The sequence below is a fragment of the Epinephelus fuscoguttatus genome, linkage group LG6 (genome assembly GCF_011397635.1).
Source record: "Epinephelus fuscoguttatus linkage group LG6, E.fuscoguttatus.final_Chr_v1".
Lineage (NCBI taxonomy): Eukaryota > Metazoa > Chordata > Actinopteri > Perciformes > Serranidae > Epinephelus > Epinephelus fuscoguttatus.
In genome coordinates, this window is record NC_064757.1 from 15,937,844 (window position 1) to 15,963,324 (window position 25,481).

General features: G+C 42.6%; 1 protein-coding gene across 2 annotated transcripts; it reads left to right on the top strand.

Annotated features, from left to right (window-relative positions):
• Positions 1-802: 802 nt before the first annotated feature.
• On the top strand, positions 803-24,727 carry LOC125890332 (rapamycin-insensitive companion of mTOR-like). Of its 2 annotated transcripts, XM_049578909.1 has the most exons (38): positions 803-857; positions 983-1,030; positions 2,707-2,804; positions 5,345-5,409; positions 5,660-5,791; positions 5,985-6,048; positions 6,633-6,759; positions 8,251-8,420; positions 8,809-8,876; positions 9,348-9,415; positions 9,545-9,627; positions 11,510-11,597; positions 11,832-11,922; positions 12,018-12,084; positions 12,243-12,323; positions 12,558-12,658; positions 12,890-13,055; positions 13,722-13,823; positions 13,908-13,954; positions 14,058-14,193; positions 14,307-14,506; positions 14,602-14,728; positions 14,960-15,124; positions 15,838-15,914; positions 16,036-16,114; positions 16,223-16,332; positions 16,879-16,966; positions 17,119-17,211; positions 17,317-17,423; positions 17,607-17,836; positions 18,018-19,122; positions 19,400-19,480; positions 20,937-21,196; positions 21,350-21,556; positions 21,661-21,813; positions 21,910-22,033; positions 22,135-22,273; positions 23,013-24,727. In XM_049578909.1, the coding sequence occupies exons 1-38, from the start codon at positions 809-811 to the stop codon at positions 23,091-23,093; spliced, it is 5,277 nt and encodes a 1,758-aa protein (XP_049434866.1). In that variant the 5' UTR covers positions 803-808; the 3' UTR covers positions 23,094-24,727. The 2 variants fall into 2 exon arrangements, with proteins under 2 accessions (XP_049434866.1, XP_049434865.1); XM_049578908.1 differs by lacking the exon at positions 19,400-19,480.
• The last annotated feature ends 754 nt before the right edge of the window (positions 24,728-25,481 follow it).

Below are 25,481 nucleotides of genomic sequence, written 5' to 3' on the forward strand. Positions count from 1 at the left end.
AGCCTCCCTGAGTGACTTGGTGAAAATGCATGATGTTCCCCTCCACCATATATAAGTTGTTGGATTTTAAAAACTGACAATTTCATGTTTGAAAGTTAAAAGTTGAAGATGAAATCCTGGATACAAAAAGCCTTGGATTTCCATTCTTGTCGTGCATGCTGGCTGGTTAGTGCAAATAGTTTATTTCTGGCAACATTTTAAATGTAGAATAAAGATAAAGACGCTGATGCAATGTCGCTATTTTAAGCTCAGATTTGGTTATGTTTATTTCCTGACTGAAGCTTTTATTGCACATGATGTGCCCACGGACTGTTGGAAATTTGAAAATCCAGTGATAATTTCTGTTTTTACAGTTTCTGGCTGTGATGAACAGTGTAATTTTGGCCATTTTTAAAGAAAACATGCTTTTGGGTTTGGAGGGCATGTTTTCTTTAAAAAATCAGTGGTGAAATAAATACAAAATACAGCCATTTACAGTTGTACGACCCTCCCCTGAGCTAAGATAAAAAAAAAAAACTTAAGTCCCTCCACAGTGCTTAAAATTGACTTGATGTCTCCCCCTTGTTGCACCACCCCTCCTTTCTCATAATGAACAGTCCCTGTTGAGCTCATTCTTCACTGACCATAAAACAGTCGCCAGATCAGATGTATGTTTTTCTCCCTGGTTACATTAGAGGAGGATTAAGGAGGATCCAGCTGATCTCAGGTCTGTGGGAGCTTCGCTGCGGCTTTTGTCGCGACGACCGTCGTTGTCCGATTTCTCGCGAGAATCCGCGAAGTTTCCGGTGTTGTGTATGTTCCTGGAAACATGGCGGCCAGCTTCCGCGGCCGTCCTATCCGGAGTCTTCGGATGCGAGGTAAGCATGAAAAACTCGACCCAGTGCGAGCTGTAATTGAGGGATATTGCGAAACTAGATTTTCTCAGGCACGTGATGACCCCGGCGTGATCCCTCACCATGTCCGCTGTGTGTGTTTTTGACAGGTCGGAATGACAGCGGGGAGGAGAACGTACCGCTGGATCTGACCAGAGGTAAGCAGAGCTTCATCACATCACCCTGAAAGCGATTATTGTTCAAAATGGATGAGGAGCTCTTCTGCAAACACTAGCCCCGTGAAGTGAAGACCCCGTCAGTCCGTGCTCTTGTCCTGTCATTGTTGTTGTCATCTCGTCAGTTTTCCCTTTCTGTTTCGTCTAATAACATTGCTAGCGATATCATAATAACAGGCGGTAGCGAGCTAACTAACTAGCTGAGTTAGCGTTAGCTAGCTGCCACAGCTAACCAGCCATGACGACGCTCTGTTGTTTTGATTGGTGTGAGTGGGCAAGATAGCCTGTTATTTAGCCAACCAACCATAAGTGCTGTAGTCATGCATTGGTCATCGCTGGCTGTATGAGAAATCTGGTTTCAAGGCTGTTCGCTGAGCAGCGTTTAGACAGCGCAGGGTGGTTTTTCCAGTGGCACACTGATACACAGCTGCACAGGCTGGTCAGATTTACTCCTGCAGCAGCAGCAGCACATACCACTTTGTTTACATGGCTCTCTGTTCCAATCTCTGGGATCAAACAACCAGCTGATTTTACGACATAATCGTGTAAACCATTGGAGGTATTTTGCACCCAAAATGGCACATGAATGCATTAAAAAAAAGCCAGCTGTGTTTTAGGCCTGCTGACATGATCCAAGCCCCCTACAGAAGGATGGTGTCTACTTAATCTGTGAGCTATTTCATTAGCAGTTTGCAAAATTACTATGTGTAGGATATTAGTTAACCTCAATGTTTCATTCCAAGTCAGGATGAGTGTGCCTATAATATTGGTGGGTGTCAGAGGAGTTTTTGTACAGTCCTAAAGCTAAAGATTAAACCATGTCTGTGCCCTAAGGTTCAAGATCATGAATCCCCAAATTAGTATGCAAAGCCCATGTCGACTGTAGTGCATACACATTCCTACATGGGACACATGCTCAAACTAGCCCACATCCATTTGCATGTACTGTATAGATAGATTCCCATCACTGCCCTGTCAGCTGTCTGAGTGGATGAAAATGCTAATCAATGCTTGTTTAATTTATTCAAATCCCAGAGAATTTGGTTTAGTAATTTTCTCTTATAGAAGAACATTTGTACATTTTGTACTAGTTTACGTAGAGTTATTGAAGTTGTTTGCAATAGTCCAGTATTTCAAAGCTCTAAATTGTTAGTACATGTGTTTACAACATTATTTTGACTGATGACTAATATTGAAAGAGTGAAACTAAATGTGGCTCATCCTCTGAACTTTGTTGCTGAGGGGAAAATATTGCATTCAATTCAATAAGCTGGCGTTTTCATAGTTTCTACGGCCTTTATCTTTTTGTTGAAATGCAGTATCTGGAACTGGTTTCCATGCAAACTAAACTACCGGCAAAGCACGGATTATTGCCAAGAGAATACGTTTAAAAGCCATTTGGTTTTGGTGAAAAACATTTAGCATTAGAGAAGCACATTACAGTTGAAAGGAACTGAAAACAAAGAAACACTTCCCAGCTCAAGTCTTGCTTTTACTGTCTAGACCTTGTTTTGACTGTACACACCAAATTAGTTTGACCAGCTAAACCAACTTCCTTCCTGCAACACATAAATTACAGTTCATCGACTGATATTATGGCAATATGGCTTTAGATGCTTGTCTTAGTTACATTGTATTTCCTTTTCTTTCCCCGGCAGAACCGTCAGAAAACTTCCGTGAAATCCTTCAAAATGTGGCCAAACCGCACGGAGTCAGTAACATGCGAAAACTGGGCCACCTGAACAACTTCATAAAGGTAATGCTGCCCCAGTGTTTTCTTTGTTAATCCAGGCAGTGTTGACAACACTGAGAATTAGTGAGTTGGTTGTCTGATGACTGACTGTCTGTTGATTGACTGACTGTTTAGACATCTGTAAAGATTGACTAGCTGTGCCCCCCCCCCCCCTCCTCTGTAGTGTCACCACTAACCTCTCCTTGATCCTCTCCTCTTGGGTGTAGCTGCCAGCAGGCCTAGCTGTGCCTGTCATTGTGACGCTGACAGTGAATGTAAAAGGAGCTCTAGGGATGGGAAAGCACTCTGACCTGACGTGCATCAAGAGCAGCTCTCTGACTTTGGAACCTGAGATTCATGATATTTGGTTAGAAAATCTGGAAACTCTTATTTTTTTTTATTTCTCCAAACTAACTATTAGTCTGTTTCAATGTGAGCGCTTTGTGCACGGGTGATAAACAGTCTGTCTTGTCTCAGTTTTGCACTGCAGTGTTGATGGTAAACGTAAAGATTACTGGGTACAAATTAGCATAAATCTCACACATGTCAAAAAAAGTAACTGGATTGTGTGTGCAGGTAAACTGAAACATAAAACAAGTGGTCATGGACAGTCAGAGGCATCAAAACAGAGGTTTAAAATGCAGAGACCAGGCTGTGTAACTGGGCAGTCTCTGTCCCATGTATCAGCAGGTGACGGCTTTGATGATTTATTGTTTGCAAATGAAAAAAAAGAGGAAGAATGTGAAATTTAGTTTTTTTTCTTATTGTTTTGGAGTTTTAGTTCTGATAGAGAATAATTTTAATGCTAGGTATTTTTACATGTCAACAGTGGTTTTAAGATGTGTTTTTCTTAGTGTGGACACAGTCCGTGTCAGCCCTGTGGTGGACCGGTAACTTCTCAAGGGTGTTTCTCTGCCTTCCTCCAGCCACATGCTTACATAGTCTTGAACCTTTGCGTTATTCTGAACAGGAAATTCAGAAATGACTTGCAAACTGCAAGTTGAGTATGACAATGACAATATTTTTGCCCTCCATCACCTCATTGACACAAACCTGGCCTCAGATTCCTGCCCAGACATTTGCCGATTTCTCCCGAACGACCCACCACCGTAATCCAGGTCTGACTTACTGTCATGGACATATTTTGACCATTCGATATTGGCTGTGCAGCTAGTGAGTGCTGGCCTTCAGATAACTGCAGCTGGCACTTAATCAGGCTGAAGCTACACCTAACTCTTTTGTTTACAACTGACAGGAGGGTAATAGCCATGACGTGCGTGTGTCTGTGTATACGTCTGTGAGAGCACCGTGCCTCTGATTCCTTATAAGGGTTCCAGGACAGTGAGGGTGACCTAATCCCCCCAGAGAGTGTCACATGCCCCCCTCCCCGTCTCCTCTCTCCCCTCCTCCTGCCTGCTTGAGCTCTGACATCACAGCTGGTTTAAAACAACCCCCTACTCACCATGCCTCTCATCACCCATCCCATCATGCTCCATCTCTCCTCCTGCTTTCCTCTGTGGTATATGAAGGGGAGAGGAGATTTACGTCTAGCTTTAAGGAGGACGTCACACAAAAATTACCTGTTTAATTCACTCATCGGCTCCCCTGCTGCTGCATCGGGACAGGCAAGGGTAGACCGAACTACTATGATGGAGTAGCACCGATTCATTGGGAGCGCTAGGGTGCCTCAGGGTGCCTATAAGAAAGGTGGCAGCTCCAAAATGGCAGCATCCTTTGCCCAAGGTGCTCATTGCTTTGTGCATGTAATGAGTTTCAGACTGTGCTGTTGTTAGCTTTGGCTCACCAGTTGACACAGACTGTCGCTGAAGGCTTATTGTTTTTATAATGAACTGCGTTTGTGTACATAGAATTTGAATCTTGTATACACCAGCTGTGTGTGGGCCTCTGTTAATGATGGAGGACCTGTGGTGAGGGAACTGCTTCAAGTGGCAATTCATGCTAAAAACAGGGTCCATCGCCTGGTGGAGTCCAGAAAACAGGAACAGCTTGTCAGGCTATGAGCAGAAGAATACAACAGAACCTATTGCCTACTTTCTGTTATCACCCTCTATTTTCATACAACCAACAACACATTCATACAAGCACATTCACTCATAAACAACAAGTGTTGAAGGTGACACAAGCTGATACCCTCTACTGGACCTGTGGATGTGTTGCCCCAACGTTTTCGTGATTATAACCTCCATCTACCACAAGTGAAAGCATAACATTATCCAGTCACGATTCACCTACTCCAAACGAGTCAGCATGTAACAGACAAGTGGAAAAATACAACAAACATACCTGCATGGCTCCTGCAGCACCCTGCAGGAAAGTGTTGTAGTGTTTGTTAGATTGGATAGTCACTTAGTTTAATGCCTTTTTGACTCGAACACTGTTAAATACTGAGATACTCAGGTGAGCTCACTTACAAACACCTTGAGAGGCTCTAGTTGTACCATAATGTCCGTGTTACGCTTAGTGTTATCCTTGACCAGAGCCATGCTAATGCATTCTTTGTGTCAATCATCAAATTCAGTTTTTGTTCTGTTTCTGTGTTGCAGCTGCTATGCAGCATTAGCCACCGTGAGGAAAACTTTGGGTTTACATATGAAGAAATCATCATCTGGTGAGTGTGGTCAGCAACCAGTAGTTCGTTACTTTTTATCAACATCCTCTCTATTTCCAGTTGTTATTTATGCAGCCAAGTGAAATAGTTTGTAAGTCAGATCCTGTGCCTGATCAGCTGGAATATTTTGCATTTTGATGCATTTTTAATTGAAAATCAGCAGGAATCAGAAATCATAATGCTTATATCTTGCTTCATGTCCCAACTGCAATGTTGGACTCATCTAAATGTTTGATTTTTGAACTTCTAGCCTGCGACTAGCTCTACTGAATGAGGCAAAGGAAGTGCGTGCTGCGGGGCTGCGGGCGCTCCGCTACCTCATCAGAGACACCACTGTGCTTCAGAAGGTCCTCAGACTACAGGTGGACTATTTGATAGCAAGGTGAGATCCTGCTTAGACCATAATCAGTTTGGTGGAAGAGTACTCTCTGGCTGATTTTTCATTTTGTGGGTCAAAAAAATATTTTTCACAAGAAGTCAAGTAGTTAGCCCACGTGTTTTCCTTCTGCTGACACATTTATTTGTCTCCTCCTGGCTAAAAGGTCATGGCTAATTATGCTTGTGTGTTTGTGTAGATGCATTGACATCCAGCAAAGCAATGAGGGGGAGAGGACTCAGGCTCTAAGGCTAGTCCGAAAGGTAAGACCACATGTATTTTTTTATTTCTATACCTTCACTGTCTTTCTCTAATTAATTGCTGGAGAAAGGTGCCCTCTGCCCTCACAGCTCAGCCTTAGCGCCAGCAGAAAGATCATTGGGTTAGCAGCAGTGTCAGTGTGTGGACTGTTTGCATGAGTCTGCAGGCGAGGTTATTTATAGCCCTTTCTGTAGTTTACTGTAAACTCTCTTCACACATACACACTCACATTCATGTACACACAAACGATACACATGCACACACGCATAGAGTCAGGGTCTGATTTCAGAAGAGGACTATTGGTCATCAGACAGTAATACAACCCCCGTGTTCATTCCATGACGTATAGCCTGGCCTCTTATCATGAAATACATTTCTGTTATCACTCCTTGGATTGCAAACTTAGAGATATGTGACCCTCCAAATATATTCAGGTACTGTTTAGCATTTCAAAAATACATCTTCTTTTTCTAGAGTTCTAAAAAAAGGGCCATTAAAAAAATCATTGTAGTTATTTTTCTGCCTCTGTTTGTCCAGACTTGTTTGATGGATGACTCATGTTTTCCTCCTCTATCTCCCTTGGTAGATTATCACTGTCAATGCCATGCTGTTCCCCTCCTCTGTTGCAAACTCTCTAATTGCCGTGGGCACTGATGGACTACAGGAGAGAGACCGCATGGTTCGCGCAGCCATTGCCATCGTATGTGAGCTAGGTGAGTAGCTGGCCTTGGTGTAAAAATGACCATTTATTCTGCACACACAGTGCACTGTGGTTTCCCTTGGGAAGTTGCGACGTCAGTGGGCAGGAGCACCTCGTAAAATATCTAGTTCAGGGTTTCCAGGGTTATGAAATTCCTGGAAAAGTTGTAAAATTAGAAAAACTCTTATGATTTGGAATGAACACATTTTTTGGGAAGAGTTTTGGCTATTGTTTAAAGTGTTCTCATAAAAAACCCCAAAACATGTCTAATGTTATGTAAAATCTGTTTCTTGCATTACTAATTTAAAATCTAGCGTTGCGTTGTTGAAACGTCACACGATACACAGACTGGCATTGTATGATCGCCAAGGCCGCACCCCCTTTTGGAAAAAACAAATGTGCTGTAACATGAGGGAGAAACACGAAAATGCTGAAAAGTTGTTGTGTAGCAGATTAATTGAGACTTTCAACACTGAGATTTAGACACGTAAGATTCATGAATATTCATTGTCAGTGTGGTAAACAGCTGAATGATGCCGCTGACAGTTACTAAGATAAAGTACGATAAGATAAACTTTATTACAGTGCAGTGCAGTAGGAAGATAAAAGTTGATAAGAGAAAAATTGCACCTGCCCTTTGGGATAAAACAGGAGAGTAACAGTATAAAAATAGACCTTGTAAACTGCTTGATAATAATACTACTACTAATGGATAGCTAACGTTAGCTTGAGTGGAAGGCTGCTGCAGTACAGTCGTAATATACAGCAGCATCAGACTGTTGTCTCCAAATAAATCTCAATCTGTAGATCAAACAGTTGGCTGTTAACAGGTTTGTTATTTGCATACAATACTAAGCTCAGCGATACCTGGTGATTCAAATATGTGATTGAATCAGACATCTATGCATGTATAGATGTCTGGATAAGCAATATCCAGCCACTGTGTTTGGTCGTTGATACACTTGGACAAGGGAAGACTGAAGGGACATGATGTCGATCTACCTTAGTTTATTAAGGTATCGTGTGCGCTCTGGTTTAGGCAAGGTCGCAAAACAATAATTAGACATGTCCACATACAAAGATTTGTTCAACAAGAAATAAATGCATACAAACTTGTCAAAATTATAATTCAAATACGTCATATTGCGTTGACACCTACAGGATCTTTAGTTTCTGTCACCCAAAAGGGGTGCAGCCCTGATGTTTTGCAAACTAACCATATGTGCCGGTTTGGTCTACAAGCAGTGGACACACAGCTAGGTGGCAGCAGGACTGTCTAACAAGCGAGTAAAGTTAGCAAGCACTACCCGTTTGTTTCCACAAATGCCTTGGAAGGCTGTGACATTATACAGGCCTACTCACTTGAAACTACATAAATAAAGTCATGGAAATGTGGTATAATATTGCGTAAAAGTTTTGAAAAATATGTGTGAACCCTGCTAGTTTGCTTTGAACTTATCTAAGAAGCCTTTAATATTTCTTTGCGGACTTTCTGACTGTGTAGCCCTGAAGAACCCAGAGGTGGTGGCCAAACGCGGAGGCCTCAGCACCATTCTGAAGAGTGTGATTGACTGTCAGCTGAGTCGCATCAACGAAGCTCTGATCACCACCATCCTACATCTACTCAACCACCCACGTACCCGTCAGTACGTGCGGGTTGACGTCGAACTGGAGGTACACGCACGCTCGCACACAGACAGATATGAATTGAGTTGAAGCTGCTGTTTATAAATGAGCCAGTGTGCTGGGAGTCATTCCAGTCAGGATTAGTGGCCGTAGGTTGCCCGTCTCTTTCCCATGGAGCTTACAGTAATCAGTTACAGCAGTTCTCTAAAGCCTCATTGTCTGTAAACAGACACCTGGGACAGATGCATCTCATCACCACCAGTCATAAAAGCCACATGGATGTCATATGAGATCAGACGCAGGTTCATTATTACTGCAAGATGTTTCGTGGGCATATTTAAGAATGCTTCCTCTTCATTTTCAAGAATTAATGAAGAGCTCGAAGGTCTGTTGTGTTTTGTACTCATCCATGTCTTGTGTGTGTCCTGTCCTCCAGCAAATCCTCGCGCCTTTCACAGATTTTCACTACCGCCACAACGCAGACACGGCTGAAGGGCAACTCAAGTGAGTGTGTGTGTGTGTGGGGTATGAAGAGTGTCACTGTTACAGTAGAAACAAAAAGATAGTGTTCTGATGTTCCCTCTGTTTACCGTTTGCTGTGTTCCCATATTGGTAACACCATGCGTTGAGAAAGTTGAGGGTTTGTGTTGTGTTTTTGTGGTATGACCTTTGTTATCAGGGCTGCTTGACTCCAGCATGACTTGCCTGAGGATGTGAAGCAGGCTAAGTCACGATAATCCTTTAAGTTACTCTGAAAGATTTGCTTTTATATGAAAAGAGATTTTTTTGTTATTCCCCTTCAGTGCTTTTTGTTTTGCTTCTCTGGTGTTGGTTTGATCCTTGGTGAAATACTTTCTAGTGCTCTGTGAGAAGCACCATACAGACAGGGATCATAATGATGCTGTGTGTATGGAACATGGTGTTCTATTTTTAATGTGTGTGTGTGTATGTGTGTGTATGTTTTCGTGTTCACAGGGAGGACAGAGAGGCCCGTTTCTTGTCAAGTAGAATGGCCATAGTGGCAGCCTTTCGCTCCTGGTCTGGTAAGGACTTTTGAGTGTAGTAATAAATGTAGTCATTTAAGTGAGGATTATATTTAAAAAATAGACTTGTTTTTTTTCATGACTGTTGAACGTAACTTAACGTCTCTTCTTGTCTCTGTCTTTACTCAGGGATTATCAACCTATGCAAGGCTGGAAATTCTGGGATCCAATCTTTAATTGGTTTACTTTGCATACCAAATATGGAAGTTCGGGTGAGTACTGAAACAGCTACGTACAAAAAATAAGTTTATGAACACAAAACACATGAAAAGCTTTTGTTAGTCAGTTAGTGGTAAAGACCTAATTGATAGATGAGAAGATTTTGTCCCACCAGCCTTCATTTTGCAGTTTAAAGGCCCAAACACACCAAAAGCATCTAACACATTTTTGTGTTAGCTTTTTGAAATACGCCTACTGTTTGTAGTGGCTTAACACGCACCACAAGTGGTATGAGGTGCGTCAAACTGCTTTGACACCTCTACTGCGACCTTGTTTCGATTCTGGGGCGTCAAAGGAGGACCCAGCAACCAGAGTCAGCGAGGTAGCGAGGAGAGACTGAGAGGCAGACATACAGTGAGAGCATACAACATGTTTTGGGCAGCAGTTGACAGCTGATGTTAGCTCCATTAGCTTAGCATAAATCTTTATGAACAATATAGTTGTATTTCTGCAATGCTTAACAATAACAACTACCACTGCAAACAGCATACTACAGATGTTAACTGCTGTGTTGTCACATGTCAGATACGAAAAATAACATAAAAGCTTAGACCCTTGGTAGGTACATTAACATAACAGACCCACCTTGTATCATCATGAATGTTTGCTGACAACTGCTGGTCATCAAACTTAACTTGCTACATAAACCTAACGAAAGAATTTAATTAAGGGCTCTGTGTGTATGATTTAGGGAGATTTAGCAATATATAGGGTGGGGATTGCAGATTGCAACCAGCTGAAACTTCTCCCGGTTAGGATTCCTTCAGTGTTTATTGTTTAGGAGGTTTTACCAGGAGCCGAATTTTTCACAGAGGTCTCCTCTTCTCCAAAACAAATGAACCAGGTGATTATAACCAGTAAAATACTGAATCAAAAAGTTTCATGGAATCGACCTATCTAGAGTCAGTGTTTCGTTTGTCCATTCTGGGCTACTGTAGAAACATGTTGGTGCAATATTGCGATGTGTATAGACCGGGACCTGCTCCCTTTGTAGATTTAACAGCTCATTTTAAGGTAAGGAAAACACTGTTTTTCTTATTTTCAGGTGATTATACACTAAAGAAAACATTATGTTATATTATATTTCTTACTTAATCCTATGCACTGGACATTTAACATAGTATAGAGTTGTGATTAGCTGTGCTTTACGTGATTTTTACCCACCTGGAAGACCAGATGTCTGGTCCCCAGTGGCTTTACTGGTGTTCTACTGCCAACCAACTGACCAAAGCATCAGCACAGTTGCCCTCCTGCCTCATGTAACGATATACACTACTTAAATAGAAATGTATAGAAAATCAATGGGGTATCTGTAAAGCATACAAGCGTGTCCCTGGCATAATTTATATACTAACCTTTTTCCAAAATACTGCTGGTTCTGTGGTGTTGTAATTGAAAATCTGATGCCTCCAGTGCACCATGGGAGCATCAACTGACGTGTGTCAAATGATATGTATCAGTTATGGCTCTCAGTGCGTTTGGGCCTTTAGTGTTATGTTAGCTCTAATTTCTATGGTCAGCAGCCTGACCTCCTCCACTACACTTAATACTGGTGATGACAGGGGCCATATTGACCTGTTTTTTGTTTTTTTTTGTTGTTGTTGTTGTTGTTGTTGTTTTTTAGAGTATTTCAAAGTAAAAATAAAATGTGTCTGGTTAGAGTATCAGCACTCAGAGTGAGATATACCCAAATCAGATATTATCACTCGGTTTCCAGTTGATTCAGAGAAGAACTACGGCTACCCTCGAGTAATTTGAGTAATGTGCTACACAGCCACAACACTGAGATACCAGAAGCTCTTTTAAGCACTCACAAATGTAGTTTGTGCCATATCAAGTGTGTATCTGATTGCACTAATGTATTTTGCCCTGCAGAAAGGCTTGCTGGAGGTGTTATATGAGATATTCAGGCTCCCTGTGCCCATTGTAACTCAAGACTTCACTGAAGCTCTTCTAAGTGTTGGTGAGTGAAACATCTTTTGTACCCTCAGTGTTCTTTTTATACTTCCTCCCAGCATGCTGGTACCTAGTAATTTGTGTGTTTTTACATACAGTACTTGATATGTAATTGCAGTTTGGCTGTGTGGCCTTGTATGATCATGACAGAAAACATACTCCAGAGTTGTACACTGAAATGCCTCGGTACTCTTTGAACTCAAATAAGGCTGTGTGTAAGCTTCGCTCTGGTCTTCCTCAGACCCTGCCAGGTTCCAGGACACATGGAGACTGTCTGATGGGTTCATTGCTGCTGAGGCCAAAGTCGTCCTTCCCCATCGGGCCCGCTCTAGGTGGGAGATGAAATGAGAGAATAGGCTGAAAACAATTTGACAAAAGTTCAGTGTTAACATGAGACATGAAATCATTTTTGTGTTTGCTTCATTAGGCCTGATCTGATGGACAACTACCTGGCATTTGTTCTTTCTGCCTTCATCACCAGTGGGCTGTTAGAGGTGAGCTGAGGCAGACCTTTAAACTAACCTCTATAAAAAAACATTTAGCTTGAATGGTTTGTAGTGGTATCACACACACGATGTGTTCTCTGATTGTCCTATGTTATAATTTAACACCATGTTGCGATTAAACCATATTGTCACCTTTGTAACTATAGGGTCTTGTCGAAGTTGTGACCAGTAGCGATGATCAGCTTGCCGTGAGAGCCACCATCCTCTTGGGAGAACTTTTACACATGGTAATGTTAAAATGCAAAAACTATATCTGACACTTTTATTTTGGAAAGCTAAAAAAGTGTTGTTTGCCACCCTGAAATGAATGTTTGTGCTAATGTGCCACAGCAAAATAAATGTTGCATAAGTCTGGAAGATTTGTGTGTTTTGAAAAGCTGCCTGCGGCAACTGAGTTATCTGGATTCTAATACTAAAATGAATCTTCTCTCTTTTCCTCCACCTGCCTCTGTCTTGTTTAGGCAAACACCATCCTTCCCCATTCCCACAGTCACCATCTGCACTGCCTCCCCACCCTCATCAACATGGCAGCCTCCTTTGACATCGCACAGCAGAAACGACTGTGAGTACTCTCACACATGCGTGTCTGCTTTCCCGTACAAAAATCATTTACCAGAACTGTATATTCTTTCACAATACACTGCACTGAAGTTTAAACGTACTCTCTGTCATAAAGGTACACTGATGTAGTAGCACTCTTGTAACAGTGAACACAGTACAGAAGTGAACTGTGGACATTTTAAACCAAATTTCTGAAAAATCCAAACATCCCCCATGTTTATGGTTGTTCCAGTCGGGCAAGTGCAGCAGTCAACAACCTGAAGCGTTTCCATGAGAAGAAGAAGAAAGGTTTGAAACCTCACAGCCTTTACCTGGACCACATCATCCGCAAGTCTGTGTCGTCACATAGCCGAAGAGAGTCACACTCTCGTGTCCACAGGGACATCTACGTTATAAAGGTAAATATGAATATTCTTTTCAGAGTCTAGATTTTAAGTTTCTTCCCTCTGTGCCTCAGCAACATATTAAAGTAGTTTAAAGGAATACATATAGGGGAATATGCATCTTTGCCATCTTACCCACAATAGATATCAAATTCATCTCTGTGATTAATTTAACCTAGCACAAATGCTGAAAAGGGGGAAATCACAAGCTTCTATCACAGATCCATAAATGTTTCCTTGTTTGACTTCCAAAATTCAGATTCTGTTTGCTAGTAAGCCAGCCACCAGTTCATTTAAGGATTACCTGGATGTTGTTTAGAGTTTGTAAAATGTTCAAAGCCAGCTGTTGTTACTCAGCAAATGGCTTCAGTGTGTAAACTAACTGCTCCTTAAATCGCAATTGACAAAGCCAGGCTAGCTGTTTCCCTTTATTTTCAGTGTTTGTGTTAAGCTTAGCTAAACACACCTAAGAGCCTGTGGTTTACTGCAATTTTAGGACAGATGTGTTGTTTGGCACAAGGTGAAGCAGATGTTTTAAATAAATAAATAAAATTGGTGCAAGTTTATTAGCATTGCATTATAATTAGTGCTTTTTACATTTCACAGTATAGAAAGAAAACGGTATCTTCGTATTTAAATTTTTTACACTGTCAAATCATATTTTTCTGTGTTTGTGTTCAGGACACGGAAGAAGCACTGATGATGAACCTGAGAGACAGTCACATCCTCAACCACAAGCAGAACCTGGAGTGGAACTGGTTGCTGATTGCAACTATCCTCAAGGTCAGGTTCTTTACATGGAACACCAAAGTTTTGTTGTGCTTTTTTTTTCTTTACTAGTTTAAAATGTTGTGTTTCCTCTCCCAGTGGCCACATGTAAACCTCAGGAACAACAAAGATGAACATATGCATAAGTAAGACTTCATACCCTTAAAACCCAGTGCAACATTTGAAATAGTTCAACATATTTCTCTGATTCCTTATCTTAAATACATCTTTATTTTCTGTGTGCTGCAGGTTTGTGCGGAGGCTGCTGTACTTTTATAAGCCCAGTAGTAAATTGTACGCAGGGCTGGCGTTGGATCACCCAAAGGCCCGACAACTCACTGTGGTTGGCTGTCAGTTTATCGAATTCCTCATGGATTCCGATGAGGTGGGAAAAGTATGCACTTACACACAAACACACACATTTCTGTTTTTACCTTTAGTCATTACCTGACTGACCTCTCCTGTTGTCTGCTTCTCTTTCTCCTTCCACTGTCACAGGACGGCCAGGGTTACCTGGAGGACCTGGTGAGGGACATGGTGTCATGGCTCTCCTCGTCCTCAGGGCTGAAGCCTGAGCGCTGTCTGCAAAGCAACGGCCTGCTCACCACACTCAGCCAACACTACTTCCTCTTCCTGGGGACGCTCTCTGCACACCCACAGGGAGTCAAACTGCTGGAGAAATGTGGCCTGTTTCAGTGGTGAGTGTGTAGACATAAAATGTAAGTCTTTGTTTCATAAATTGACAAATCTTAATTAAGTTTCTGTCGACAACTCTTGTTTTCCGTTTTTGCAGCCTGCTGAATCTTTGCTCTGTGAAGAACCAGGATGCTGTGCTGAAACTTGCTGTATCCACACTGGACTACAGCAGAGACGGTCTGGCCAGAGTGATCCTCTCCAAGATCCTCACTGCTGCTACTGATGTAAGACATCCACAGGCATACAAGCAAAACAGATTGTTAGGAAGCAGTGATGGGAAGAGAAGCACAGTTTTACAAATTGTTTATTACCCCAGATTGTTTAAAACATCAGACATCACATTGCAGAGTCATTAGATACAAAATCATGCAGTCATCACTGCATTGTTCCACCTACAAGATCTGCATTCTAATGTCTCCTCTTTCTCCCACAATGCTTCTTGTCTTACTGAGCAGACATGCAGGTTGTACGCCACCAAACACCTACGTGTGCTGCTGCGTGCAAGCGTGGAGTTTTTCAGCAGCTGGGGCATGGAGCTGTTGGTCACACAGCTTCATGACCACAGCAAGGCTGTGTCCATGGAGGCCCTGGACATACTGGACGAGGCTTGCGAGGACAAGGTGAAAACATCATGCGTCACATAGAGTATTGTCAGTTTACTTACATAGTGTTAATGGATACATTAATATTAATGTGTTAAAATTAGGGATGCACACTATCCGATATGCAGATATTTACTAACTTATTTTGGCCAATTGAAGGTGCCAATACCGACTTATGTGCATATTTTTTTTCCACCTAATTGCAGTTTATTACTGTAGTGGAATTAACACATGATTCCTACTCTTATTGCAACGGTGCTCTGATAGATGCAGACAAAAAATACAGTACTTTTCACACTTTACATTGGGCAAAGTAAAAAAAACTGCTCTAAGTTAAATTACATGTAAAACATGCAATATTTAATTTTATGTAATATTTACAAACATAACTGTGGGATTCATCCTACTTCAACAGGTTTGGCTGATGCTCTTGCTGAGATAATCCTAAAAATAGTCACAACTGGGGCAAATTGACACATTTTGACTAATTGAAGTCTCATGATTGAAGTGTCATCTTCAGTGCCTGTCATATTCAGCAGAAATGTTCATTTTTGGCTGATGTTAACATAATCATTTTAAAGCCTTTATATGCTGATACTGATGATGTGCAGATATTATTGTGCATCCCTAGTTGAAATACTCATAGATTGAGTTGATGGTATTTGTTTGACAGCAGTGTTGTGTGTCCACCCTCCTTCTTGTCTGACTTGGTATGTTGCTCTGGTTCACAGGCCAACCTCCACGCTCTCATTCAGCTCAAGCCAGCTCTGTCCCACCTGGGAGACAAGGGCCTCCTGCTGCTCCTCAGGTGGGTGTTTACCATTACAGCACTGATTACCAGACGTGACTTACAGTATTTGATATGTTTCAGTCTTATGTAGCACAGCAACCTTTCTGAATACGCTGTACATCGTGTTTGCACCATTTAGGTTCCTGTCCATTCCTAAAGGTTTCTCCTACCTCAATGAGAGGGGTTACGTCAGCAAACAGCTGGACAAATGGCAGAAGGTATCATCAGGATAATGGCATACAGCAAAATAAATTCACATTTACAGTTCACTGTCTGGCCATTATATAATAAGACCACACTCGACCAAAATGCCACTTTGATTGCAGGAATACAACCTAAAGTACGTGGACCTGATAGAGGAGCAGCTCAACGAAGCACTAACGACCTACCGCAAACCTGTTGATGGAGACAACTACGTCAGACGCAGCAACCAAAGGTGAGAAGCTGGAGTTTTTTATCACCTGAGACATCACACTGCAGGATACACTGCAGCGTTTATTTGTTAGGATACCCATTAGCTGTGCCCTGAAGCACCACTAATCTTCCTGGGGTCCACATTTGAAAACACAAATGGCAAACGTAAAATATATATGAGAGAACAACATTAATATATGTGATGTGTATGCATGTATGTGTATGAATAAAAACTTAAGTAACTTTCTATATATAGTTTGCAGCAAAAACTACATATCCCCAAATGCACAGAAGACACATTGTTTTCTGTATAAATTTAGTCATTAACAGTGGCAAAGAATTACAGACTTTCATTGCTCTCCATACTTAGTTAGTGTATTCTTTAGGAAGTGAAACCGACCTTCTGTTGCCTGTCTGGTGGTGTATGTGTATTTTACTGTACTGTTATGATGAAGTTTTGATTTTAAAACTTTACATGTTAAAAGTAGAAGTGCAGAAATCATCCTGTCCTCAACTTTTAGCCAGTTAAAATGGAGTCTGTGTCTAATTTCTGTGTTTGTGTCTCCAGGTTACAAAGACCAAATGTCTATCTCCCTGTGCACTTGTATGGTCAGCTGGTCCATGATAAGACAGGCTGTCATTTATTGGAGGCTCAGGTAACTGCTGCAGCTTATATCTAGGTCGTTCCACAGCACGCTCTGTTCTTTCAAACGTGTCATTTTCTTCATTAATTTCCCTCGGGAGCTGTGGGTTGTGCAGATTTAGCAGCCTTTCTTCCTAATGTCTGTGTTTTTACATTTGTCTCCAGAGTGTGGTTCCTGACCTCAGCTATACAGTTCGCTCCCCGATGCTGGACACCTGGGAGGGCATTAAACAGCTGAAGGCTGCTCTCTGGGCCCTGGTCAGTATCACTTGCTGTCAAGTTATGTCACCTATGTTGCCATAATAATAATGATAATAGTTACAAAGAGATGACTCTTAATTGTGTGTAATGTTTTCGTTTCAGGGCAACATTGGCTCTTCAAACTGGGGTCTGAATCTCCTGCAGGAGGAGAATGTCATTCCTGATATCCTCGCATTGGCTCAGCACTGTGACGTGCTGTCAGTACGAGGGTGAGCTTATCATTACTAGTTTCATCCAACTCCCCAACACTTTCTCGACTTATGACACTCTGTAGGATTCTCTGTAGAAACGAATCAACCAGTTGCACATATTTCTGAAAGTACATAATGGGTTAATAACAGAACACATTTGTACATTTAGTGTGTTTACTAACTGTCTTTTTCTATCCACAGGACATGTGTTTATGTGCTTGGTGTGATCTCCAAGACTAGGCAGGGTTGTGAGGTGTTGAAGCAGTATGGTTGGGATGCAGTCAGACACAGTCGCAGGACGCTGTGGCCTGTCACTCCAGAAGAGGTCGATGCACAGCTGACCTCTGAACTCTCCTCAGTACCAAGCACGCTCAGTCTGAACTCTGAATCCACCAGCTCGCGCCACAACAGTGAGAGCGAGTCTCAACCAAGTACGTAGGACTTTGTTTGTCTGTGTTTATTGCTAGTGTGTATTGACAGTCGAAACAACTGTGCTAGCTGTATTTATGATGTCCCACCATCGTAGTATTCAAGTATTTTTCATGACAATTATGGTATACTTGAGCCCTCTAATACTCCTGTTGTGTTCTTATTCACTCCTTGTGCTCTCAGACATGTACATCCTGGACGATGACAAGTGTGATGTTCTGGACCAGTCAGATGAGCCCTCTTTCTATCTACACTCCAAACCAGTCAAAGACCGCAGCCCCTTCACAATTCTGGCCTCTACACGCTTCGTACGCACTCGCTTCCTCAACTCCCTGTCCCTCCCCAGCAAGAAGCTGCGCTCCACCAGCGACCCCAAGACCCCATCCGGCTCTCGCACCCCTACTGAGCTCAAGACTGGGAGTATGAGGCGGAACAGGACAGTGACGGAGCCCTCTGTCTACAGCCCAAACCAGGGGGACGTCTTCACCCCTGTGTTTAATGGCAGGGGAATGCCGAAGAGTCCCACAGTAAGTCTGGAGACATCCTTTGTCGGGACCAGGGGGGGCTCTGAGGAGCAGCTCGTGGACGGCAGGCTGGCCAGGGGAGGAGGCTCAGGCCTTGGACTAAGTGCTCTTGGAGGGCATGGGGCTGTGGAGCACCCCAGCCGGGAGAGGGAGCAGAGCAGTCGAGAGCGTCTAGCAGGAGACGGTGGCTCCTCATCCAGCGGAGGCAATGTGGGAGGAGGCGGAGGGGGCGGAGGAGGTACGCAATTTAAAAGCCGCAGTCAGAGCTTTAACACGGACACCACAACCAGCGGCATCAGCTCCATGAGCTCCAGCCCCTCCAGGGAGACTGTTGGAAACCCTGAGCATCCTGAACCCGAACCCGACTCCTCTGACTGTGTGAGCCTCAACACAGTGGTGTCGGCCAAGACTGTCAAAACGCTCTCTTCCCTCACCCCGCAGTCTGAGACCAACCACATGTCCACGTCTAAGTCCTCCACTGTCTCTCTGGTACCGCCCGGCTCCTCGCACACTCTCCCCCGCCGAGCTCAGTCTCTCAAGTCTCCTTCAGTAACAACCATCAAGAGCCTGGCTGACTGTAGCTTCATGTACACCAGCCCACGAGATGCACTGGGCTACGCTACGCTGAAGAGGCTGCAGCAGCAGAGGATACACCCGTCTTTGTCTCACAGTGAAGCGTTGGCTTCACCAGCCAAAGACGTGCTGTTTACAGACACCATCACTATGAAGACCGGCAGCCTGGACTCCAGATTAACACCTCGCAGGTAAGTCAGCCATCGCTGCGGGGACAGGGACTGAAAGCATCTGCGTCTGTTTTTCTTTTGTCTCCATGAATGTGTTTATTACTCATTTCAAGTTAAATGTTTGTCACATAAATGAAAAGATGTGCATGTACTCATCCAAGAGAAAAACTCAAACATGTCTGCATTTGTGCTGCTGTAGCTAAAGCAGCCATGTGCTTGGAGCAGGGCTCTCTGTTTCTGTCTAGCTTGGCAATGACAGGTGTGAGTGTCTTTTTTGTGCACCCTCTATGTCTGTCAGGATATCAAATAGGAGGGGTACCTGTCCAGAGCCGAGCTCCTTAAGTCCATACCGCAGGCTGTCCAGAACAATTGTACCGCGGTGGGTGGACCAACCGACAGTGTCCTCAGTAGAGACGTACCTTCTAGCACCGATCCAAACAAATATGTTCTTGCTGCTTTTACCTGAGTAGAAACTACAGCTCTATATCTGCAGATGTTTTGCTATTGCTTTGACTCCTGTAGCCCCCAGTGTAAATAAGCCCCATGTAGATTGGTCAGTTGCTGGTTGATCCCTCCACTTAGAGCTGTGACCCTTCATAGAAGTGTAACAAGCAAAGAGCTAGAGAGAAGATAGGTGCCATATTATAGATGTGGCTGTACTGTTTGTTGTGGTATAAAAATCCATTTTAATTGTCAAGTCAGTCATACACAATGAAACAAAGGTGGGTGAAGAAATGTGGACAAACAGGGCAGAAGGCAGGACCGAAATATGGGGAGTGAGGATGTGAGGAGTGTTTGAGGATGTGCTCTAGGTGTGACACACAAGTGTCAAAGTTGAAGCACATAAGATTTCAGCTCTCATCATATATAAAACTATCACTCCACATTTACCGTGAAGTATTTAACCCGTAATAATTAATTTATAATTACTTTAAATTCCAGGTGATACATCAACAGACTTGCACAACATTTAAATCACAATCTTGGTCTATAAAAGGAAGGTAAATAGTGACAAATGTGTCTCACAATATCCCAAAGCCTGAGATTTAAATTGTTTTGTCAAAAGCCCAAAGGTATTCAATTATATTAAACAGAGAAAAGAAGCAAATTGTTGAATCAGCAAAATAGTTGCTGAATCATTTTCTTTTGATTGATTATTATTATTATTGTTATTTATTGTTATTATTATATATTATGAATTTTGCAGTTCTTTCAAAATTTTAGATCATATTGACGAGGGCTGGGCATTTATTCAAATTTCATTTTCAGTTAAGATTTTGGCCTCCAACAATTTTGAAACCAAGATAATCGAGATGAAACATTGAACTACATACCATTTTCATTGGGTTGTGGAAGTGCGACGTTGCATTATACTGAATGTTATTTATTTTTATCAAATTTATTGTCATAATATGAATTTAATTATTATAGGATGCAAGGATGCAAATTATTTATTTTCCTTTTTAATGAGCTTCTGCCTCCATTTAAACTTTACCTGGGTGTCTGTGAGAAGCTTTAGATTACTGATCCTTGGATGCTTCGGCGCACTTTAAATCAATACCAGGTACTTAGCTTTACGACAGTTATTTCATATTTTGGATGCACGTGTATCCTCTGCTGTGACTTTACCTGTAGCTGCTGCCCTGATAGCTTGCTGCAGTGTGTCAGGCTTTAGAGTCCATTGTGATGATCCCAACTTGCTTCTCACTCTCTGTTCACTAAGTCTGTGCCTCTTGCTTTCATCCAACATTTTTTCACTCATTCCTCATGTTCCTTTTCTGTCCCAGTCTCTCCCCCCGGATCCTCTCACGCACCTCTCCTCTTGCCCTCCCTAGGTTTCTGAAGGCACTTAGCTTTGCCTCTCTGGATAAAGAGGAACTGCTCAGTCCCATCAACCAAAGCACTCTACACCGCTGCTCCTCAGTGCGCTCAATGGTCTCAAGTGCCACCTTTGGGTGTAGCGATGACTATGTTGGCCTAGCGCTGCCCATGGACATCAACGATATGTTCCACATCAGAGACTCGGCCTACTTTCAGCAGAGGATCAGCCCGCCGTCGGAAGAGCGGAAACGCTTCCTCTTTGGCGATGGAGATGGTAAATTCAACTTCATGCCAGATTAAATGATAATTAAAGAGGATCTATGACAGAAAATAAGAAAAGGCATAATAAATGTCAGAAATGTCAGACAAAAAAGATATTTAGAACAGATTGATGTGCTTGTACTCACTGTGGTTACTCCCCCTGTAGGTGATCGCCCTGCTCTTCCAGCACTTAAGCAACAGTTCAGCATCTCTGAGCTGATTGTGTGTCGAGGTGACACGCAGAACCACACGGTGGGTGCAGAGGAGACAGGACTGCAGGAACACACTGAAGAAAACTGCCTCTACTGTGTAGGAGCCATCGTCCTTGGATACCCCACACAGCCACAGATCAACAGCACACACCCTCGGACAGGTGAGCAGACACACATTCAGTCTTTCAGCCGTTTACATGGACATACTTTGAGCTCAGTGCAGAATATAATAGGTCATTTAAATATATATACTTTTTTCTTCTAGACTATGTTGACTTCCCATCATGGGGAGGGCAGAGCGGCCATCGCCTGGAGGTGATGCCCCAGTCTAAGTTCTCTGGGGTGTCGGGCTGCAGCGACGCTGCTGTGTCACAAGGCTCAATCTGTAGCACGCCCACACCTGCTGACATTGTCATAGGTAAGACCATGAGTAACCCCAGCCTTTGCCTTTGTAGTGTGTTACAGCGTTATATTGTATTTATTGTGTTAAACACTGAATGCTTGTGTCATTTAGGTGGCAAGGCCATATCAGAAGATGGCCCCGCCTCCCGAGTCCTGCTGAGGAAGGAGGTGCTCCGCCTCATCATCAACCTCAGCTCCTCTGTAGGAACCAAAGGCCACGAAACAGGACTACTGACGTATGCTTCTTATTCCACGTGCATTTTTTAAGAAGCACATTCAACTGCAGAACAATAGAAGTTGTTTTTTAAAGCCTGTTATATTTCTCTTTTTACTGCAGGATAAAGGAGAAGTTCCCCTACGCATTTGATGACATCTGCCTGTACTCCGAGGTCTCCCACCTCTTAGCCCACTGTATGTTTCGCCTCACCTCAAGACGCTTCATACAGGAACTCTTCCAGGACGTGCAATTCATGCCGGTAAGACATTTTACCACCCTCATCTCCCCTACATTTTCTGCAACTACCTCTTCAGGCCCAGACACACCAAACCAACTTCAAAGAACAGGTGGCAATGAACACTGACTATTGCATAGCCTGTATCTTGGGCAAAAAGTACATGAACACACCACAAAGACTACAGTGAACAGCTCACACATGCGTTCTGCACCCGTGTGGGAAGAAATAACTCTCCATACAAGCACGTGGCAGCAGTCTGTATTCGTCATTCAAAAAAAGGAACCAGAAGACCGACATGACGGATTCAAGACGCTAGTTAGCCAGTTAGAACATTAACAACAAAACCCGATGATGAAAGAACAAAGGGTATTAAATGTGTACCAATGAACAATAACACAAACAATTAAAAACAATTTCTGCTAAAGAGCTCAATGGCAAAAAAAACATAATCTTACCATATAAGATGTTTTTGTTTAGATCTCAAGCCCTCTTGACTTTAGTTGTTTGTTTACTTTCCTCACTTCATTTCTCTTCTTGTGCACTGAGCTGAGCTGCCAATCAGAGTGATTTCTTTTACCAATACGCTCTGCCATCTCTGATGCCGATTCAATATCCTGAATCGGCCTGAAAAAAGTCAGCAATGGCGAACTAGTAAGGGACAAAAACTAGGGAGACAGACAGACACCCATCGTCGATCATCAGCCTAGTGTGTCAGGGCTATCCCATGTATAATATTCCTTTTTCTTTTTCCTTTTTTCAGATGTATGAGGAAGCAGAGGCAATCCTGACAAAACTACCAAAACCTGTTGAAGAGGACAGTGACCCTCCTGCAGAATCCTGATCATCCTCCCCCTCGTGTTCCCTGCAAAGCCCCGGTCCTGCCACCCTACAAACATAAAAAAATGACTGAGAGATATAAGGTCGGGGAGGCGTCTGGCATGTTTCTGTTGCTCAAAACAGAGTACCATAGCCGAGGAAGAGGAGGAGGTGGTCATCGCTCGCCTATCTTGGAAACAAAGGCTGTCGGTATATGTAAACAAAATTACCCCGACTTGCCTAATGCTGTTTCAAACTCTTTTTTTTTTCGAACAGGAAAAAGGGGGAGCAGTTTAACCAAATACTGTTTTCAGATGGGTCGGCAATCTCGAGCAACACTCAATAATACATCAACATAATGCTAAAGGACAAGCTGGATCATTAAGACAAAGACTCACGTTGTGTTTAAAAGAAGAAAAAATAATTCTATCAACATTTTAACTCTTTCCAGAGGTGGTGTTTTTCTGTAATGAAATGAATAAGGCATGTCGTTGTGTCTACCCAGTGATTCCTCAGACCCCACATTCTTTTCTCCTTACGATACAAAACACTACAGAAGGGTCCTGCTGTTTTTAAAACTTACCTGGAGCCTTCCTGGTTCACATCCCACCCCGACTTGTGATCTGTTCTAGCCAGATAATGTGCTTTTGCTTCTCTTGCCTCACCACTTCCTACAACCTGTAGCCTCTTGTCAGCACAGACAGCCAATTACTTTTCTATTTCTTGTATCTCAGACAATCAAACATCACTAGTATTGTATTTTCTAAAGCACTATATATGCCACCCTAACACAGTACATGAGGAGAATAGCATGTAACTTAATGCTAGTTTATGCCATCCTTTACTTGCTTAGGACCTTTAATGTTTTTCTTCAGCCATTGCATTATTAGTAAGCTTCTCAGGAGGTGGGTCGATCTCTTGGAAAGATGCTCGGTTGTACAAGTTTATCTGTAGAATGATTCATTACAGATTTAGTACCAAACTCTGCTTACAAAACGTCTCCAAAACCTGTGTAAGCCGAGCAGCCACCCAACTCTATGCCTTCTTACCTCTGTGCTTCACTTCCACTGCATGTGCAACAAGCATGGCAAAGTTGTAATGTCACCTTAACGTGTTTCTTGCTTGTAAAACTTTAAAAGAAAAAAAAAAAAAGAACAATAGGTTGCCATTACATGCTGCCATTACATTGTAGGAATATAATTACCCCTGAATCTGTTTCCACAATGCAATATCACTGTCTGTCATTGGCTGAGATGGAGGAGGGGGGGAAGCGGTGTGATGACTAAAGGATTTGTAAAAGGTTTCCAGGGAAACGGGGGATCTCTGTTTCCATTGGCTTGTTTTTGCTATAATGCTGCTAAACAAATGGACTCATAGAGAGATGATTCATAGATCAGCTGAGTGATGTCAGATCCGATCTATTTATTATATGTCTGTACCATAGAGTGAGCTCAACCAGAGAAGAAAAAAAAAGTTATTTATATTTTTTCCTCAAGACTGTATTATAATTTAAAAAGATTTTTTTCTTTTCTTTTTTTTTTGCCTGAATCGTGGTTTCCCTTGTATAATGTGTACAGTATGTTTTTGGGGGCATTGATGACCTAAAGAAACATACAATCCTATCAAAGGGATGCATTGTTAATAAAACAAAATTTGAAATACCCAAAATGTGTGACACTTTCTTCATTTATTTCTATTTCTTATCTCTAACTTATATCTGAATTTACATAGCATAACAGTAGGAATGTCCACCAGAGCTGATGCCTGTTAGCTGAATGTTCATTCCATCACCATCAGCCATCTCCAGTGTTGTTTCCCTGAATTTGGCAGTACATCCAACCAGCCTCACAACCACAGACCATGTGTAACCACACCACCTCCACATTCAGTGTTGTCACCTGCAAATTCATGTGAGACCAGTCACCTGAAAACCTGATACAATAATTGGCTTGCACAACCAAAGAATTTCTGCACATAGAGTCTCAGGGCAGCATCTGCATGCTCGTCATCTTCACCGGGCTTTTGACCTACCTGCTTTTTGTTGTTGTAACTAACTTGTGCAGTTGTGAGGCTGGTTGGATGTACTGCGAAATTTGGGGAAGCAACATTGGAGACGACTTATGGTAGAGAATGAACATTTAGTTCATGGGGGCATCAGTGGCTTAGTGGATAGAGCAGGCGCCCCATGTACAAAGGCATCATCCTTGCTGCAGCGGCCGCAGCCTTGATTTCAATCTGTGGCCCCCTGCTGTTTGCCATTCCAAAAGTATTGTTATTGAGACAAATGGGTTCTGTTGCCTAAAAGGGTTCATTAGGATCTATGCTCGGAGATTAACATAGAACAAAAGGTTTCACACATACTGATTGTCATTCTTTATTACTAAACATTTGGTAATTTTCTTTGCTGGGGTAA

Excerpts from the sequence above, each read along its gene's own strand:
- LOC125890332 (XM_049578909.1), top strand. The coding sequence starts at position 809 with ATGGCGGCCAGCTTCCGCGGCCGTCCTATCCGGAGTCTTCGGATGCGA. Across the intron at positions 13,955-14,057 it reads AAAGATGAACATATGCATAA|GTTTGTGCGGAGGCTGCTGT; the intron begins GTAAGACTTCAT and ends TGTGTGCTGCAG. Across the intron at positions 15,125-15,837 it reads ACGAGGCTTGCGAGGACAAG|GCCAACCTCCACGCTCTCAT; the intron begins GTGAAAACATCA and ends TCTGGTTCACAG.